Consider the following 18,886-nt stretch of genomic DNA (forward strand, 5'->3'; position numbering starts at 1 on the left):
GGGCGAAGGAGGGGGAGCAAACTGTGGCCGCACTACAACCCACGGTGAAAACTCAGGGGACGGACCTGCGGGAGGTCCTGTGCCGTGTGGCGGCCCTCGAGGAATGCACGGTGGATTTGGAGGGACACTCGAGGCGATGCAACATCCGCGCCCTGGGTTTGCCGGAGGGAATTGAGAACTCAGACCCCCTGACCTATATGGAAACATGGACCAGATCGTTCACCCCCGAATCGGAGCGCTCGCCATTCTTCTCTATTGAAAGAGCCCACAGGGTCCCCGCCTGGTCCCCGTATGATCTATAAGCAGTTAGCGCGGGGACACACAGTTTGTGCAGCCAGGCGCTTTATAAGTGTTTTATTATTATTATTATTATTATTAAGCCGGGTCTCCCTCCTCGGCCGATGTTGGCCAAGTTCCTTCACTTCCGAGACCGCGATGCAGTGCTACGCGCAGCCCGGGCGGCGGGACCCCTGCAGGTGGAGGACCAACAGATCATGGTGTTCCCAGACTATGCCCAAGAAGTCCAACAGCAGAGGTCTACCTTTCTGGATGTTAAAGGCCGCCTCCGCGCCAACGCCATCCAATACTCCTTACTGTCCCAGCCCGTCTCAAGGTGCTACACAATGGAAAGGCCATATTCTTCACCACTGCGGATGAGGCACAGGACTGGGCTGAGCTTCACTGTCCGTTGATCCCCAAAGCCAGGCCCCAACGAGAGCACAACAACACTTCGCGTCGATCCAGGAGACGGGGCATGAAACGTACCCAGATGGGCCTCTCCAAAAGCCATGCATCCTCCCCCTCGGGCTCGCCCGACTTCACGCAAATCATACGGGAAAGACAGGACACCGTAAGGGCGGTGGCTGAAATACAACTATCTCCCCCTGCATTGGACCTGGAACACCAACCGCATCTGTTCACCCCTGAGAAAGACCGAGACAGCGATGGCACAATGTCGGGAATAGGCTCAATCTCTTCCCCTCTCATCGTCGCACACACAGTGGACGCTACCCTGGCCGGACAACCTGGCACCTCTTCATGATGGACGGAGAGAACATCACTGTATCCTCTTTTCTTGTTTGTTCTATGTGCTGTCTGTGAGCCAAGGCTGCATTACAAATTAACTGTGTGCGCCCCCGTGCGATAGACACATCTCCTACAAAAGCCCGATCCGCGCACAGGTCTAGCGGTAACACATGCTGCCACCCCCGCAGAATCCTGTTGTATTTCTCCCCTAGTGGGACACAAGTTTGGATATGCCACCCCCGGTGATATATCCCCTGTATTGGGACTGTTTCCCACCCTTGGTTTTACCTGTTTTTACTCCCGACAGTTCCCCCCCATACCTATGGAAGCATGGCGCGCTGGAGCCAACGTAGGATACATGACCACACTAACCGCGGGGACAGCGAGGGGGCCCCGATCACATACACGACCCCTAAGTAATGACGGCTCCACATTCGGCCGTTAATGTCCTCACACTCAATGTACGAGGCCTTCACACGCCCAATAAGAGCTACTCCGTCTACTCATACATAAAGCGCATGACAGCCAGTATTGCTCTTTTACAAGAGACACATATTAATGCAACTGAATTAGGCAGGTTACAGGCCAAATGGCGGGGGACCCTTTGTGCTACAACATATTCAGCGTTTGCGCGCGGTGCCCTAATATGGGTTAGGCCAGGCACCCCCTTCCGAACACTCAGACGGGTGCTGGACAGGGAAGGCAGATATGCACTACTAGAGGGACTCTTAGATGGACAGGGAATCCTTCTGGGTAGCATTTACGCCCCTAATACTGAGCAGGATAAATTTTGGGATCACCTTACAGGTGTCTTGGCCCAGTTCACTACCGTTCCTTGGGTCTTAGGGGGTGACTACAACTGCACACTGGACCCTCTTTTGGACCGCTCACACCCCCCCCACACGTTCCCCAGTCCCCCGACAAGCGGAGCTGTTCCGAGCATGGGCCACACACTGGGCGCTCACTGACGCTTGGCGACACTTACATCCTCATGCCCGCATTTACTCATTCCACTCGATACCCCACAACCTTCGGGTCCGCCTGGACAGGTTCTTATGCTCTGCACCAATCCTCCCTAAAATGATCTCTTCTGACTACCTAGGTCGGATCATCTCGGACCATGACGCTAACATATTACGTCTGACCTGGCGCCCCCCACACCCACCCGTCCCCACTTGGCGACTCCCTAGGGACTGTTTGGCGGACCAGGTGTTCAGGGACTCACACAAAAACAGCATACAAGACTACGTTTCACGCAATGCGAACACGGCATCATCGGCGTTGGTGGAGTGGGATGCGTTCAAGGTGGTGGCACGGGGGGAATGCATGAACCAGATCGCAGGGGTTCGCCGCACATTGGAGCGGACACTCTCAGCCGCGGAACAGCGCCTAGCTACACTCACTAAACAACCCGATAACTCGGAAGAACACGCCGCGCTCACGGCCGAGGCGAAGTCCACATACCAGGCAGCCTGCTCTGACTTCAGGAAATATAATTTCAGGGCCTATGCCACCAGAGTCCATAAAGACAGGGACAAAACGGGAGCGCTGCTTGCCTGGATGGCAAGGCAAGACACCGAGATCAAACCGATCACGGACATTATCAACCTGGAGGGGGTGCTGGTGCGATCTCAGGCTGAGATCCTCCTGGCGTTTCAACACTATTACGCTAGGACGTACGGGGCCCCAACCCGGTTCTCTCCGTCATCCGTGGATCACTTCCTCGATCCACTGTCGCTGCCTACAATATCGGACGCTGACAAGCGTGCGCTCGACGCTAAAATAGCACCCTCAGATATTACCCAAGCACTGCGTGCCTTGTCTCGTAATAAAGTCCCGGGTCTCGACGGTTTCCCACTAGAATACTACTCGACGTTTTCCCCCCTAGTGGTTCCTCGCCTGGCTCGGGTGTTCGCAGCGGCCCTTGACCTCGGAGTGTTACCCTGTTCAGTGCGAGAATCGGTGATTGTCACCTTCCCCATACCGCATAGAGACCCATTCCACATGGATTCGTATCGCCCCATCACGCTCCTGTCGGCGGACTGTAAGATCCTCGGGAAGATACTGGCTGACAGATACGCCCAGGTCATATGCCCACTGATCCACCCCGACCAATGCGGATTCGTTCCGGGGAGGAACACCTCACAGAACATCCGCCGGGTCTTCCATATCCAGGACCAGGTACGGGACAGATTACCTCGCGCCGCTTGTCTCATCTTGGATCTAGAGAAGGCGTTCGACACCCTCACCTGGCTGTACCTTTTCTCGGTCCTACGTCGTCTCAACGCTGGCCCGATACTTATGGCGTACACACGCCTTCTGTACACCGATCTGACAACACGAGTCCGGATTGGGAAACACATTTCGCCTGTATTTGAGGTCCGGCGGGGCACGAGACAGGGGTGCCCTCTATCACCTCTTCTGTTTGCCCTCGCTGTCGAACCGCTGGCGATCAGACTACGCCAGGAGGGAATCCACTGGGGCATCCCGCTCGCGGACGTCACAAACTGCGTCTCTATGTACGCAGATGACCTCCTAATCTACGTCCGGGACATCGAAGCTGACCTTGCCCCCATAGGGGTGACGCTTACTGAGTTCGCAGACGCCTCGGGACTCCGAGTGAACTGGGACAAGTCCACGGTCTACCCCTTCCGCCCGGATTTGCCCCCCCTTGACGTTAGGTTGGGGACTCATAGACTCTCATGGTCCGTGGAGGCCCCCCCGTTACCTCGGTGTCCGCCTATATCACTCTCCGTCCGACATCTTCGACGGTAATCACCGTAGGGCGCTAGCTAGCCTCCGCCCGACTGTTGCCTTCTGGACCAAGCTCCCATTGGCCCCGGTGGGGCGGATAGCCCTGGCTAAAATGGTGATGCTCCCCCGGCTCCTCTATCATTTCACTAACCTACCTGTGGTGCCACCTAGGTCCTTCTTCCGAGACCTCGACTCTCTCCTTGGCACCCTTATATGGGGCTCAGGTCGATGCAGAGTGGCCCTGAAAACCCTCCAACTCCCCACAACACAGGGTGGGCTCGGAGCTCCCTCCTTTGAGTCCTACTTCCTGGCGGCGCAGCTCCAATGGCTGTCGTATTGGATGGCGGACCGCCATACCCAGGAGACTTACACCCCGATCGGCAGAATCACGACCCCGGAGCTCATCCGTCTTCCCCTCCCGGGCACCAAACCACGACGTACATACCCCCTTCAGGTCACGATAGCACGTCGATGCATGATGCGAATCCACCGGATCTCCCCCGGGAGGACCCCGTACTCCCCGTTGCTGCCGCTGGTCGGCTGCCCCAGACGGGATTCCTATTTCTCGGCCCCTATACTCGCTGAATGGACGCACTGCGATATCACGGACATGGAGTCGCTTTTTGAGGAGGGTCAGCTGAAATCGATCGACCGGCTGGTCGCCGAGTTCGAACTCCCCCCAGGTCAATTCCTTAGATACCGACAACTACTTGAGGGGTTCCGTCCTCACCATAATCTCCAGACCGGCGAACCTGACACGCATCCGGTCATACACGCTATCCTGCGCATGGGAATGGGACGCCATTTAATCACCTGGCTGTACAAAGCGATTCGGGAACTCTCGTACGCTCCCCTGGCGACCCTACGGGCCACATGGGAGGAAGACATCGGGCACGCATTACATGATTCGGAATGGACCAAGGCGCTTGAGGCACCGAAACGCGTCTCTAGGAACGCCCGTTTCAAGAACATTCCATACTACACAGGGCATACCTTACACCGGCGCGACTGAAAAAGTTTTATCCCACAACACAATTCCTATGCCCCAGATGTCCTTCTGCCATGCTCTTGCCCACGCCTACATGCTCCCCCCCACAGTTCCGTCCCCCCAGTTACCTGGCAACACCGCTGTGCGAACTATACAGGCCCCGAACCAACGACCCCTATGGTGGGGACTCACAGGTCTATTGTTAATCTTCCTTCTCCCCCGCGGAGATTGTCTCCTGTATCCCAGCCTGAATACTTGTCTGATTGGTCTGTAAAGTTCAGTGGATGAAATGCCAAATTACACAGGTTTTATGTACAGAAAAGTTGCGCGAACGGCTGACCGCGGCTGAATGTTGACGCCACGCCAGCAGCTAATATACACTGTACCCATGTTTGATGATGCAACAATAAAAACAAATTTAAAAAAAAAAATCTTTGCTGGTTGTCATCCCGTGGGGAATGTTTTGTATTACTTCAGTATTTGCACTTCATGTTTTTTTAATAGGCCAACTTTTTTATACATTTTTATAATGCTGTGAATTAAGGGTTAAAATCCCCATTTTGCTGTCATTGAACCTTTGAAGCAAGGGTCTTACTCCATACAAAATTGCATGTTATATAAGATTTAGTCACCTTTTGTCAAAATATTAGAAATTCACTTATCATTGATACAAACTGGAAAAAGGATACAAAGTCTTGCTGTTTTGATAAACCCTGCTGGGAAGCCAATCAAATGCATAAGAGTAGCTCTCATAAAAGCCCCCAGAATCAGGGCTGAAATTATTAAGCGAGGGCAGAATAAAAACAATGCATCACGGTGAGGAAACAGACCATCGTGAGTTAAACCTGGGACAGTTTAAGTAGTGCTTGCATAACCGAAGACACTGAGAGCTTCTGGAAGATAGTGAATTCCAGCAACCCTTTCGCATTTCAATGTCGTACCTTGGGGACCAATATCCAAGCTGATAAGTGGGTTGAGCATCTTATGGCTAACTGTCACCTGGGATGACAAGGGGCAGAATTTAGGGCCAGCCCAGACCTGCAATTCGCCCTTAATGTTATATCTAACCTTCACAAGGTTGAGGCCCTATAGCTCAAAATCAATCCAATAAAGCTTCCAGGCCAGATGGGGCCCAATGGGCCAGTACAAGGCTAGGTCAGAGTTCTGGGCTGCCATTATCATTAATGCCCTAAACTCGGCAGTAAGCTCTAACCAACCAAACTCCTGGCATAGAGCCAGTTATTGTCTCGGTGTTTAGAAAAGGAAACCGATAGGATCCTTGTTGCTATGGGCCTATATCTCTGCTGGACTTTGAAGTCAACATTTTTGGTTGCATGGTCTTGCAGAAGATGGTGGCCTGGATCAAAACTTCAGGGGTCATGTCACCCATCCAGTACAGATTTAGGGAGGTACTCTGCACCCAAGAAAAGTGCAACTCATAAATAAACATACTGCAGCTGGGAAGGGGGCTTTATATATTTTCTTTATGGGCATGAGCAGTGGTTTGACTGAGTTAATCAGTTAAAGATCTGGAGGATTCTTGCTGAGTTGGGCTTGGAGCAAGACTCGATAGACTTTCCCCGAGCTTTGAGCTATGATTTAACAGCTTCAGTAAGTTATGGGCGGGAGGGAGAATGTTCTGATGCCTTTTCAACAGGAGTGAGGGGTTCAACAAGCACATGTGTTGGTGGCCATTTTGGTTCTGCTCTATATTAATGGCCTAAATAGCCAACTCACAATGCAAGACAGTGACAAACGTGTGGAAGTTTGGCCGAGATCACTGTTAGCATGAGCTGAAGCCATTTTGTTTTTGGGCAGCTATTTTAGTTAACCATGTGCTCGCCATGTGCTCTTTCCGTCTTCGCTGTTGCCTAACCTTGTACTTTACTAGAATGACTGTCTATATACATGCTCAGAAAAGTCTGTAGCTGCTCATTCACCTGTCTTAGTCTGTAAACGTCAGGCTGTTCTAACTGATGTCAGCAACTTCATTCCTCCTCCTACATTGTTGATTGAGCATTTTCTGTATGTCTATATATCTGAATAGTTATTCTTGTGTGTACTTGTACCACCTCCTTTTGACCTCTTGAGTGGGTATAAAAGACCCACAGTTTATGTACTCCTTGTAAAACCTCATACACTGCCTGAGGGTTTTGTATAGATGTAGTTCCACTCATGAGGTTTAATATGTAAATTGATACTTGTATAGCGCACTACTCACCCGCAAGGGTCTCAAGGCGCTTGTACGAATACCGCTGTGGAACCCATCCTGGCTTTCCCTGTGAGGTGTCCACTCCTGGGCACCCCCATGGTGGAGGCCAGGCATCCTTAGCGTTGTGGGGGCCATTGTGGAGATTAAGCAAGCTATTGCCCAGAGTTGCAGAGTGGGACTCCATGATTGGAATAGGCACCGAGGCGAGAATTATCAGGTCCGTGGAATTTTTTAGCTCAAGACCCGCCGAGGCGGGGAATTGAACCCTGGTCCCGGGCTAGACCTCTGCATCAGGGTCTGCCGCTCTAACCATTGAACCACACTTCTCCACTATTGTTTTGGTATTCCAGCTTCCGTGCCAATCTCAATTTGTTAGTCTGAGAACTAGTGCGCAAAGAAGGGCGAAACCCTAGCACCGGTAGGCCTTGGTGAGGTGTGCTTCTACAAATGCCTATGGTAAAAAATTGCAGAATCCCGGCTTTACTATATGCTGACGATGCAGTGCTTATGTCTTGCACTCCACTGTGTCTGAAAGGCTTAATTCATAACTTTGTAAAGTATATGGATAGGTTAGACCTTAAGACAAGTTTTACTAAAACACATCATATGGTTTGTGTTGCTAAGCTACCTAAGATTAGATCGATTTATACTAAGGACAACAATATTGAGGGAGTATATTGGTTCCCATATCTGGGGATTACTATTGATTCCTTCGGTACTTGGCCTTCATGTTTGTTTAATAGACTGACTAGGTTTAATCATTCAACTGGGGTGCTTTATTAGTTTGCCAAATGTTGAAGTGATGGGAAGTCAGTGTAGATTATCACAGACATACAACCAAGTACAGATGCCAGACAGTTTGTATCAACCTCCACTGAAGGCATCCCAAGCTTCCCGGCAACAACATCTACCACACCAACTGCTTACAGTTCCACCACATTCCTCAAGGCCCACACACTCCAGGATAACACCAACATTTATGCTTAAGCCTCCCAGTAATACAAACTATTAGAAAACAGCAGTAGAATGGAATAAATCAAACCTAGATTTGTACAGTTTGATCATTTACATTTACGAAAAATGTGTTTTTTTCCCTGGAGATCTTCTTACCTTCACCACAAGTTGCTGAGCACGCCCCAGGCTTCAAGATCCATACAAACCTGCCTTTCTCCTTTGGAACGTGGTAACTGAAGGCGATATTAGGGTTAGTAACATCTCCGTACTCTTTGCCATACTTTCTGTACACCTTAGAGAGGGGAAGAGTTATGTTAGGGAGCCTGTAAAATGTCACCACTGCTACATACAGCCTTCGTCGTCAGCCCTGTGGCTGCAACTAATCTTAGTGATGGAGACAGAAAATGGACTAAATAGAGATCTTTGTTCTGCTCCTGCAGGCAAGACGTACTGCCCCCCGTTTAATGATGGTGACATTATTGATTTGCATAAAAATGGTTTAGTGCATCTAACATACACAGCCAAGCACTGCAATAGGATGCAAGGAAACTGATTGTATAATCGCAAACGTAGAAAAATATAACTGTCATGAGATGTGCTGTGAAGGTCGGGAAACTTTACCCTTAATGGAACCAAAGTGTCACTATGCCAAAACACGAAAATGGGGAATACAAGACACAAAGTGTGAGTAAATGATACATAGGCATTTCTCAAATACCTACTTATGTATCAGGAGAGAGAAAGTGAGTTTATTCTGTCCTTTAGGCAAACTTTAATGTCTCATTCATAAATACAACATATTGGAAAATTGATAAATACTTGAATGATGGTTTAAAGGGTCTATGTTGAAGAGCAAGAAAAAAACTGATTCTGAATAAACACCTCTCCTCTGTCTCACCTTCTCATTAATTGTATCTCAGCCTTTTACCATGTGTATCTGAACATTTTACTGTCTCCATCTCTAAGTTTCATCAACTGTTTCTTACCTTTCATCTTGGTAGCATATCACCTGAATCTCAACAAATCATCACCTGTAAGCCAATCTCTTATCACAGATAGCTGAACATCTCTTCAAATGTATCTTAATATTTGTTACTAGTAACTCAACATCTAACCCTTTTATCTAATTGCCACATCTCATACCACCTGTATCTCAATGCCCCATCACTTGCATGTCAATGCCCCGTCACCTGTATCTCAATGTCCCATCACCTGTATCTCAATGTCCCATCACTTGTATAATGTTCCATCACCTGTATCTCAATGTCCTATCATATGTATCTCAATGTCCCATCACCTGTATCTCAATGTCTGTCACTTGTATCGCAATGTTCCATTGCCTGTATCTCAAGGTCCCATCATCTGTATCTCAATGTCCCATCATCTGTATCTCAATGTTCCATCACATGTATCTCAATATCCCATCATTTGTATCTCAATGTCCCATCACTTGTATCTCAATGTTCCATCACCTGTATCTCAATGTCCCATCATCTGTATCTCAATGTCCCATCACTTGTATCTCAATGTCCTACCACCTGTATCTCTATGCCCCATCACTTGTATCTCAATGTCCCATCACTTGTATCTCAATGTCCCATCACTTGCATCCCAATATCCCATCACCTGTATCTCAATGTTCATCACATTTATCGCAAATGTCCTATCACTTGTATCTCAATGACCCATCCCCTGTATCTCAATGCCCCCTCATCTGTATCCCAGTGTCCCATCACCTGTATCTCAATGTCCCATCACCTGTATCTCAATGTCCCATCACCTGTATCTCAATGTCCCATCACCTGTATCTCAATGTTTCATCACATATATCCCAATGTCCTATCACTTGTATCCCAATGTCCCAGTACTTGTATCTCAATGTCCCATCACTTGTCTCTCAATGACCCATCACCTGTTTCTTAACGTTCTATCACCTGTATCTCAATGTCCTATCACTTGAATCTCCATGTCCCATCACCTGTTTCTCAATGTCCCATCACCTGTATATCAATGTCTCACCACCTGTATCTCAATGCCCCATCACTTATATCTCAATGCCCCATCATCTGTATCTCAATGTTCCATCAAATGTATCTCAATACCCCATCACTTGTATCTCAATGTCCCATCACTTGTATCTCAATGTCCCATCACCTGTATCTCAATGTTCCATCACATATATCCCAATGTCCTATCACTTGTATCTCAATATCCCATCATTTGTATCTCAATGACCCATCATTTGTATCTGAATGACCCATCACCTGTATCTCAACATTCTATCACCTGTATCTCAATGTCATATCACTTGTATCCCAATGTCCCAGCACTTGTATCTCAATGTCCCATCACTTGTCTCTCAATGACCCATCACCTGTTTCTCAACGTTCTATCACCTGTATCTCAATGTCCTATCACTTGTATCTCAATATCTCATCACCTGTATCTCAATGTCCTATCACTTGTATCTCAATGTCTCACCACCTGTATCTCAATGCCCCATCACTTATATCTCAATGCCCCATCATCAGTATCTCAATGTTCCATCAAATGTATCTCAATACCCCATCACTTGTATCTCAATGTCCCATCACTTGTATCTCAATGTCCCATCACTTGTATCTCGATATCCCATCATAGGTATCTCAATGTTCCATCACATATATCCCAATGTCCTATCACTTGTATCTCAATATCCCATCATTTGTATCTCAATGACCCATCATTTGTATCTGAATGACCCATCACCTGTATCTCAACATTCTATCACCTGTATCTCAATGTCATATCACTTGTATCCCAATGTCCCAGCACTTGTATCTCAATGTCCCATCACTTGTCTCTCAATGACCCATCACCTGTTTCTCAACGTTCTATCACCTGTATCTCAATGTCCTATCACTTGTATCTCAATGTCTCATCACCTGTATCTCAATGTCCTATCACTTGTATCTCAATATCCCATCACTTGTATCTCAGCACCTTCTCGCAATTCCAACACTCCCTCATCTGTTTCCTAACCTCTAGTCCCATAATTATATCTTACACTCTCATCACCTCCATCTCAACTTCTTGTTGCCAGCATTTCATCACATGTATCTTATTATCTCATCATCTGTATGTCAACGTCTTATCCATGTATCGCATCTCAACACTTCTATCTCAATATATGATTAACTGCAGCTCAGTGTTCTTGTATTCGTATATCATTGCCTCATCACTTACATTTCACCCTGTCACCGCCTGAATCTCACTGCAAATGGCTTAATGTGCCATCTCCTGTAGTTAACATGCCACAGTAACTAACTTGCCATACGCTCTATCTCAACCTCTCATCACCCTTATCCCTTCCACTCATTGCATGCATGTATCTGAACATCCTAACATCGGTATCGTCGTATCAGATGTATCACTACCTATCATCACTTGCATTTTATCTTATCTTATCTTATCTCTATACCAAAGTCTTACCACCTCTATTTGAATATGTAACTGTCTCGAGATATCATCACCACATCACATCACAGTTTTATTTGAACATATCATCACCCCTATGAACACCTCATCAGCTGCATCTCACTGTGTCACTGCATCCACGTCATCATCCCTTCACCTATATCCTAAAGCCTCATCACCTGTAACTGTGTGTATCATTGCATCCATCCTATCACGTGTCCCAAAGCCTCATCACCTGTATCTTAATGTATCATTGCATCCATGCCATCATCCCATCACCTGTGTCCTCATCAACTGCATCTCAATGTGTCATTGCATCTGCACCATCATCCCAATACCAGTGTTCTCATCAACTGCATCTCAATGTGTCATTGCATCCGCACCATCATCCCATCACCTGTGTCCTCGTCAACTGCTTCTCAATGTATCATTGCATCCTTACCATCATTCCATCACCTGTGTCCTCATCAACTGCATCTCAACGTGTCATTGCATCCGAGCCATCATACCATTACCTGTGTCCTCATCAACTGCATCTCAATGTGTCATTGCATCTGCACCATCATCCCATCACCTGTATCCTGAGCCCTCATTATCTGTATCTCTATGTTTCATTGCATACATCTTATCACCTGTATCCCAATACCTCATCACCCGTACCTCAATGTATCATTGCATATACACCTTCATCCCATCCCCTGTGTCCTCATCAACTGCATCTCAGTGTATCACTGCATCATTGCCATCATCACATCACTTGTATGCCAAGGCCTCATCACCTGTATCTCAATAGGTTCCTGTGTCGGACCATTAATTAGGATCTCCTCCCTGTATGGCAGTTGGTCCTTTGTCAGAAACAGTTGGTATTCGATCCGGATGTCCTCCAGGATGGAGGGGTGAGTGGTGTTTAGGGAAATGCTCCCCTTACCAGACACCACATGTGCACCTTTCATTTTGATGGCTAGGAGAGAAGTAGGTATACAGAGATCAGAGCTGGCAGAGAAGGTTTATTACTGAGTGGTACTCCTTGGCAAAGGCTGTCTAGACTCACCCATATGTGTGAACATAGGCTTGCTGTTGGACACACGGACAGTGGTGGTGCCAGCCAACAAGGTCAAGAAGGTAACATACTCTGAAATAAAAGAAACAGCAAGTGTTCAGGTCATTCATTGGTACACTGGAGACTTACACAGAGATTGCCACTCCTTCACAGCTCAGTAGGGTAAAGGATAGCATGTTTACTGTTTAAGGTTTCAGTCTTAGAAATGCTACACCACTATCATACTACAGGAACTATCCCCGAGCGTAGGGGCAGTTCCGGCCACCATGCTTTCAGGATGTTTCACGTCTCAGTGTAGGTGTAGTACAAGAATATCGTAGTCAGAATATTGTCCTAACATAAATAGCGTGTCATAAATATCACTTACAAAATTATTGCCCACTGGAATTAATATTAGAAACACTACCGCCCATGAATCAATATTTTTGCAAACACTATTTTAGTTGATTATTTTATGTCAGATTATTTTTTTGTGTATGGTATTGAGACATACAGTTCTCTGAACTTGTACATGAGGCTCAGTACATGTGAAGGTCCTTCACAATTGGTATGAACTAGGTACCTGGTAGTGGATCACTTTTTAGGTACCTAGTTGATATTCATGATGTACTAATAAAAGAGCCCACAGACACCATCCCATCTAGCTCAAATTAGCCCTATGATGTCCTATCGACCACATAGTTCCCAGGAACTTTGCGACTCCGTAGATAAACAAAGAGCAAATATCCACTTTCAATATCCTCATGGCATCAAGGTGACTAGTGGTACCCAGTTGTCTACAAATTGGTGCCAACCATGCTGAACGGGATTGGACATAGACATGTGGGAGTCATATCTAGCCTTGTAAAATATGCTAGTACATAATACAGGTAATTTTCAGAGAGTGCTCATATTCTACACCCTATGCTACGATCATCCATCTGACAGAATCCTTCCTAGGCTTAGGGTACACTGTCTCCTACACCATCCTGCAATCACCTAACAAAATCATCCTTGAGGTCATTGGGTCACGCAATGCTAGGTTCATATCACTTTAGATTCTGAAACTCTCTAATCCACAACCATGTTACAGATTACTTGATGTACCACCGTACACACACATGCTAGAATCACGAAAGAGAATCCTACTTGAAACTGAGGCGCAGTCTACAATACCATGCGAAGACCATGTTATGGAATAGTTCTTGCTCTTGGTGTGTAGCATGTCACATAGTGCTAGGGTCATAGAGCAGATTCCCTCTTGATCTTTTGCTGTTGTCGTGCACACCATCCTAGGGCCCAGTTACCGAGTCCATAATGTTTGCCTACTATCACGTACACTATGCTTGGACCATGCTGGGGAATCCCTGGAATCATGATATTATCATAAACACCACCGTATGACCATGTTGCAGAACCAATTAGGATAGGGTAACTCCATGTTAACTCCTTCGACGCTCATGACGAGGTCAGCTCGTCATGAGCCACGGTGCTCGTGTGCTCATGACGAGCTGAGCTCGTCATGACCGTTAGAACGCTCGCACGCTGGGCTAATTTCCCTGCTGTGCGAGCGTTCTAAGGAAACTGGTGTGGTCATGATGAGCTTAGCTCGTCATGAGCACACGACCACCGTGCTGCATGACGAGCTGAGCTCGTCATGAGCACAGGGGCGCTGTGCGCGCCCCCTCTCCCCCAGCACAGCGGGGGAATGTGCACCGCAGGGTAGGTGTTAAGGAATCCTTGATGGTGGGGCATTATCCACACCTACCACACAACACTCTGGAGTTACCAATATCGGGGTACTATTGAACACCCCACATGCGTATTGTGTTACATAATCCATGGTGTTCTTAAGCTATTTAGCATGTGATGTCAGGGTAATCTTATGATATCATTGGTGTTGGGGTCCTGCCAGACACACAATTATAGGATCACATTAATGGAATCCTTCCTCATATGGTGATACTATTCGAAAGTCCGCTTGAGGATCATGTGACAGAACCCAGGATGCTGAGATTCTATTAAAGGGTATTAGGATCATTGTGTGCATCCTTGAAAGTTGAGGTGCTGCCAAACATTTCACATTATGGAATCGTTCTTAATGTTGGGGTACGTTATGTGTGGCTCATCTCTTATACCAATTTCTGTTATCACTGCACACTCAAATAGTGAAGAAAAACATGCAGCAGCCCACACAAGCACATGCTCAATACTGAGGGCCTGATTCACAGAACTAACTTACGACAAAATCCTAAATTTACTACTCATGGGATTCACAGAATGCACTTACGACTGTCCTAAATTTACGTCCACACTTACACTTCGGGTGCGGAAATTCCGGCCCAAGTGGGGACGTAAACTAGGATAGTCGTAAGTGCATTCTGTGAATACCATGAATAGTAAGATTAGGATTTTGTAATAAGTTAGTTCTGTGAATCGGGCCCTAAGTGTTTTCTTGTTGTTACCTTGCCTAAAAGGGTTGTTATTCCTATAATGGGGATTGGCAAACAGACAAGACTGCATAAATCATACTATATTGTGATAATGCATTTCTAGTCTCACTTTGAGCTTTAAGGGACAATGCTTAAGTCATGGTCACCACTACTTGCCCACTTTACTGTACAGTAAACAATCCTCACTTCAATCATGTGTCTGAATCACAAGTCCAGGATTCACCTGGTCTAGTATACATAAGATTTTTCATAATCACACTGATTCACTGTAAATATACATGAACTATAAAGAGAGTGGTTTTGATCCTCTAGAAAGCCCCTAGACCCTCACTAAGGGCACTTGTAATAGGGCCGAAACATGTCAACATCTTAATAGGGTCGAAACATTCTTTGCTTTGGTTTTAATCCTACACTATGCTGACATGAATAAAATATCTGTCAATCGGTAGGAAGTTTTAACCCTCCCACTTTTTTCCCTTCTGCTTTCTCTTCTAGACCCCTTACCACTACATTAGAGACACATATGGTAAACAAAGAGCTCCTCTAACCAGGGTTGTAGCCCACACTGGTTCAATATGAGGAAGGGCACTAGGGTGAAGCATGCCACCTAAGAGTGTTTGAAGGCCTTCCATTCTAAACACTGAGATAAACTATCCATATACAGCAGAAGTCTGATATTAGTATTATCACACCTCGTCGGAATTCCTATATGTGTGCCAAAATACCTTTGTTTATATATATCACTGGACAGGGAGGATGTACTCTTTCATTAGCTACCACCCATCTACTTTTTGGTACTGGATGAGGGGTAGTGCCTTACACATTATGTGGAAATAATGATATGGAATCCTTGATTTGGGGCACCATCAATCACCCCAAGTAGGATAATGATATGGAATCCTTGAGGTTAGGCCACTGTCAGTAAGGTTGGGACACCTTGTTTATACTGGCCTTTCAACATTTTAACATGTCCTTAACTGCGGGGTACACACTAACCTAGGATCATGATATGAAATCCTTGACACTAGTATACTGGGATATATACCAGGCTCGAATAACTTCATGGATTTCTTGATGATGTGGCACGATCAAGTGTACAATGTAGGATCATTTTAATACCATAGTGTAGCATTGGTAATTCACACACTGATGCATCTTTTCATTAAATAACATATGTTGTTTGCTACCATGCAGAAGGTACTCACTTTATCAATCTCAGAAGGATGAAACACTGAGTGAACCAACCAGGATTGGAACCTGTGACCATGAAGTCAAACACAGATTGCTGCATTGGATACATTAGTCCACTGAGCCACCAATCCTAGCTGCTGGGATATTGTTGTAAACATTTTTTACAATAATATCCTTAGGATCATGTTGCAGAATCCTTGATGATGTTGAGCCGTGGTATACACCACTCTGGAGGCACACTTTAGAACAACTGATGTATTGATACTGCCATACGCACACTTAGGGGATTACAGTATAGATTAGTCTTGACTTTGGGGTACAGTTGTACAGGAACACGTTATAGTATCCTTAATTGTGCAATAGTTCTCTTATCACCAGGCACAGGTCATGTTGCAGGATTTTTCTAGGGATGGGTTCATGTTGTGTTAACTACCCGTAAACAGATAGAATCCTTATTGGGGTTGGCTTCCGTTAACATGTTGGATCGGGTTGATGTTGTGACACTGTTGTGACACAATTGCGTCATCATATTCGTCTTCATTCTAAGGTGCTGCTAGATACACTATTCTTGGACCCTGATATGTAGTCAGTGGTGCCGGTGCAGTGTTTAGTAACAATGGGCCCGATTCACAGAACTAAGTCAAGACAAAATCCTAAACTTACTACCATTTACTAATTTTGGTATTCACAGAAGGCACTTACTCATTTTGGTATTCACGGTAGGCACTTACTCATCAATGAGTAAGTGCCTTCTGAGAATACCAAAAGGGAAGTAAGTTTAGGATTTTGTCTTAAGTTAGTTCTGGGAATTGGGCCCAATGGTTGAATCATGTTACAGAACGTTTCTAGAGCGGGTTCCTACTGTGCTCTACATACTTGATTAACGTGGATCCTTCCTAGACTTGGTTCACTGTTCTGCCACCGTGCTTGGATCATGTTATCATGGTAAGATGTTCTGGATGTTGTGGTGCGGTCCTGCACATCAAGCTAGGATCATGCTACAGAGTCTGTGAGGTTGCCATTCTGTCATACACACCATTCTAGGATCTTGTTATTGAATTCTTTGGTATTCCGAGGTTCTGTACAGAACAAGCCAGAGACAAGCGGGAGGAGAACTCTCATCATGCCTCATGTTAGGTCCCTGCTGCAGGAGGGTAAGGAAGGGTTGACGCTTACCTCTGGCTTTGCCTTCAGTGAAGGATCCAGTGATAGTAGAGCAGGTGCTGTTATCCCCTCCGCAGACCTGGCACTGGTCCAAGACCTTCCCAGATTCCATCTTCCCATCACATCCGAACCTCTATGAAGGCAAAGACCAAGAGAAACAAGCAGCATGTATCCTTTATTAAGGAGAACTACCAGAAAGCACCAAGAGGAACTAGGAGGAAGGTGTCTTGGTAGGGAGAGTGAGCGAGGAAAGCAGTGAAGAAAAGGAACGTAGAATGTGGTAGAATCAACCATGGACTGGTGGGATGAGCGGAATTGAGAACTGGTGGATACGATGCAAGACTGAAGGGGAAGGGTATTGGGATGGAGTAAAGGTGAATGGAAAACATACAAATGGACCAATGAAGGGATGAGGAGTTAGACAGGAGTATATATGGGAGCATATGGCTTGGTGGACAGAGTGGTACTCATAGACAACTAAAAGTGGATTGAAAGATGACGTAATGTTAGTACAAGAGAAGATACATGGAGCGATCAGGAGCCTAGATAGTAGGATAGAGATCTGGAAGAAGGTCTCTTTAGATATAAAAGAGATTGGTGTATGGCTAAGTGCATGAATTCACATTACAAGATAGGCAGATGGTTTGAGTAACTTGTTAAATAGGGATGAATGTGTGGATGGATAATTTGATGGGGTGGGTGGGTGTAATACTTAATGGCAAGAAGTAGAAGAGGGGATGTTTACACATTTGAAAGGGATGGAGTAGATAGATAAATAGATAACTGAGACGACCAGGTTGGTGGTTGAAAGTGACGAATGAGCCATAAACAAAGGAGAGACTGTGAATTTCTTTCCTATTTGTTGCATTCGGTCCCAGGATCAGTGAAAAAGGCAGCGGTGACACCTTGGCAGAGCCGACCTTACCCTGCAACTCCCTGCCACACAGAGGTTGAAGGCCACACCGTCATCAGCTCCCGCCTCACACCTCGTACCGTCCATAAAGTGCTGTCCTCTGCTCACCATGAAGCTCTTGCCTACTGCTTTGCACATAAACTGGCACAGGGTATGACCTGAGGGAAACAACACAGAGACAATCAGTCCTTCACGGACTATGCAGTCAACCCATTTCCTGTCTACTTTTGGATCCAAGTTTTGCCCTTGCGTTCTTAATAATATTGCTTTGTATCACATTGTCTCCATCACGGTTGATGGGATGCTGTTCCAGGAATTCACTCCTATTTCTGATTCTTCTTAGTTTACCACACCTTGTCCCTTATTCCCTTCCCGTCTCATATCAAAACCTCAAGCTCCAATAATAAACTTCTGAAGGAAAATTCTTTTGTTTATGACATAAAATTAATGTTTATCATGTCCTCTGTTCCTCGCTTCCTTCAGGGCATACATATTTCACTTTTCGAGCCTCTCTTCTCCTTGAGGTATGCCTTGTTGTATGAAAGGAGAACTGTAATGATTATTAAGAATGGACGGCAAGGGACCATCACTGGTTCGCGGGGTTCGATGATGTACTGAGGCTGGACTGAACATTCTGAGGGAGCCACAATGTATTTAGGTTGAAGCTTTCTTTCCCCGTCAAGGTTTGAATGAGCAGACTTGAAAATCTCCCTGAGGGAGTGGATCACACATCCTC

At 46.2% G+C, this 18,886-nt stretch overlaps 1 protein-coding gene across 1 annotated transcript in view; it reads right to left on the minus strand.

Moving 5' to 3' along the window:
* The window catches only part of ADAMTS13 (ADAM metallopeptidase with thrombospondin type 1 motif 13), a 271,774-nt gene that overhangs the window by 134,558 nt on the left and 118,330 nt on the right, over nucleotides 1-18,886 (minus strand). The window contains exons 13-17 of the mRNA XM_078646125.1: nucleotides 18,163-18,308; nucleotides 17,250-17,370; nucleotides 12,442-12,522; nucleotides 12,170-12,351; nucleotides 8,091-8,226 (exon numbers count right to left, since the gene is read on the minus strand). Coding sequence (XP_078502251.1) covers nucleotides 8,091-8,226; nucleotides 12,170-12,351; nucleotides 12,442-12,522; nucleotides 17,250-17,370; nucleotides 18,163-18,308 — 666 coding nt within the window. The remainder of the gene's footprint in view (nucleotides 1-8,090; nucleotides 8,227-12,169; nucleotides 12,352-12,441; nucleotides 12,523-17,249; nucleotides 17,371-18,162; nucleotides 18,309-18,886) is intronic.

Source organism: Lissotriton helveticus, chromosome 5_1 (assembly GCF_964261635.1).
Source record: "Lissotriton helveticus chromosome 5_1, aLisHel1.1, whole genome shotgun sequence".
Taxonomy (NCBI): domain Eukaryota; kingdom Metazoa; phylum Chordata; class Amphibia; order Caudata; family Salamandridae; genus Lissotriton; species Lissotriton helveticus.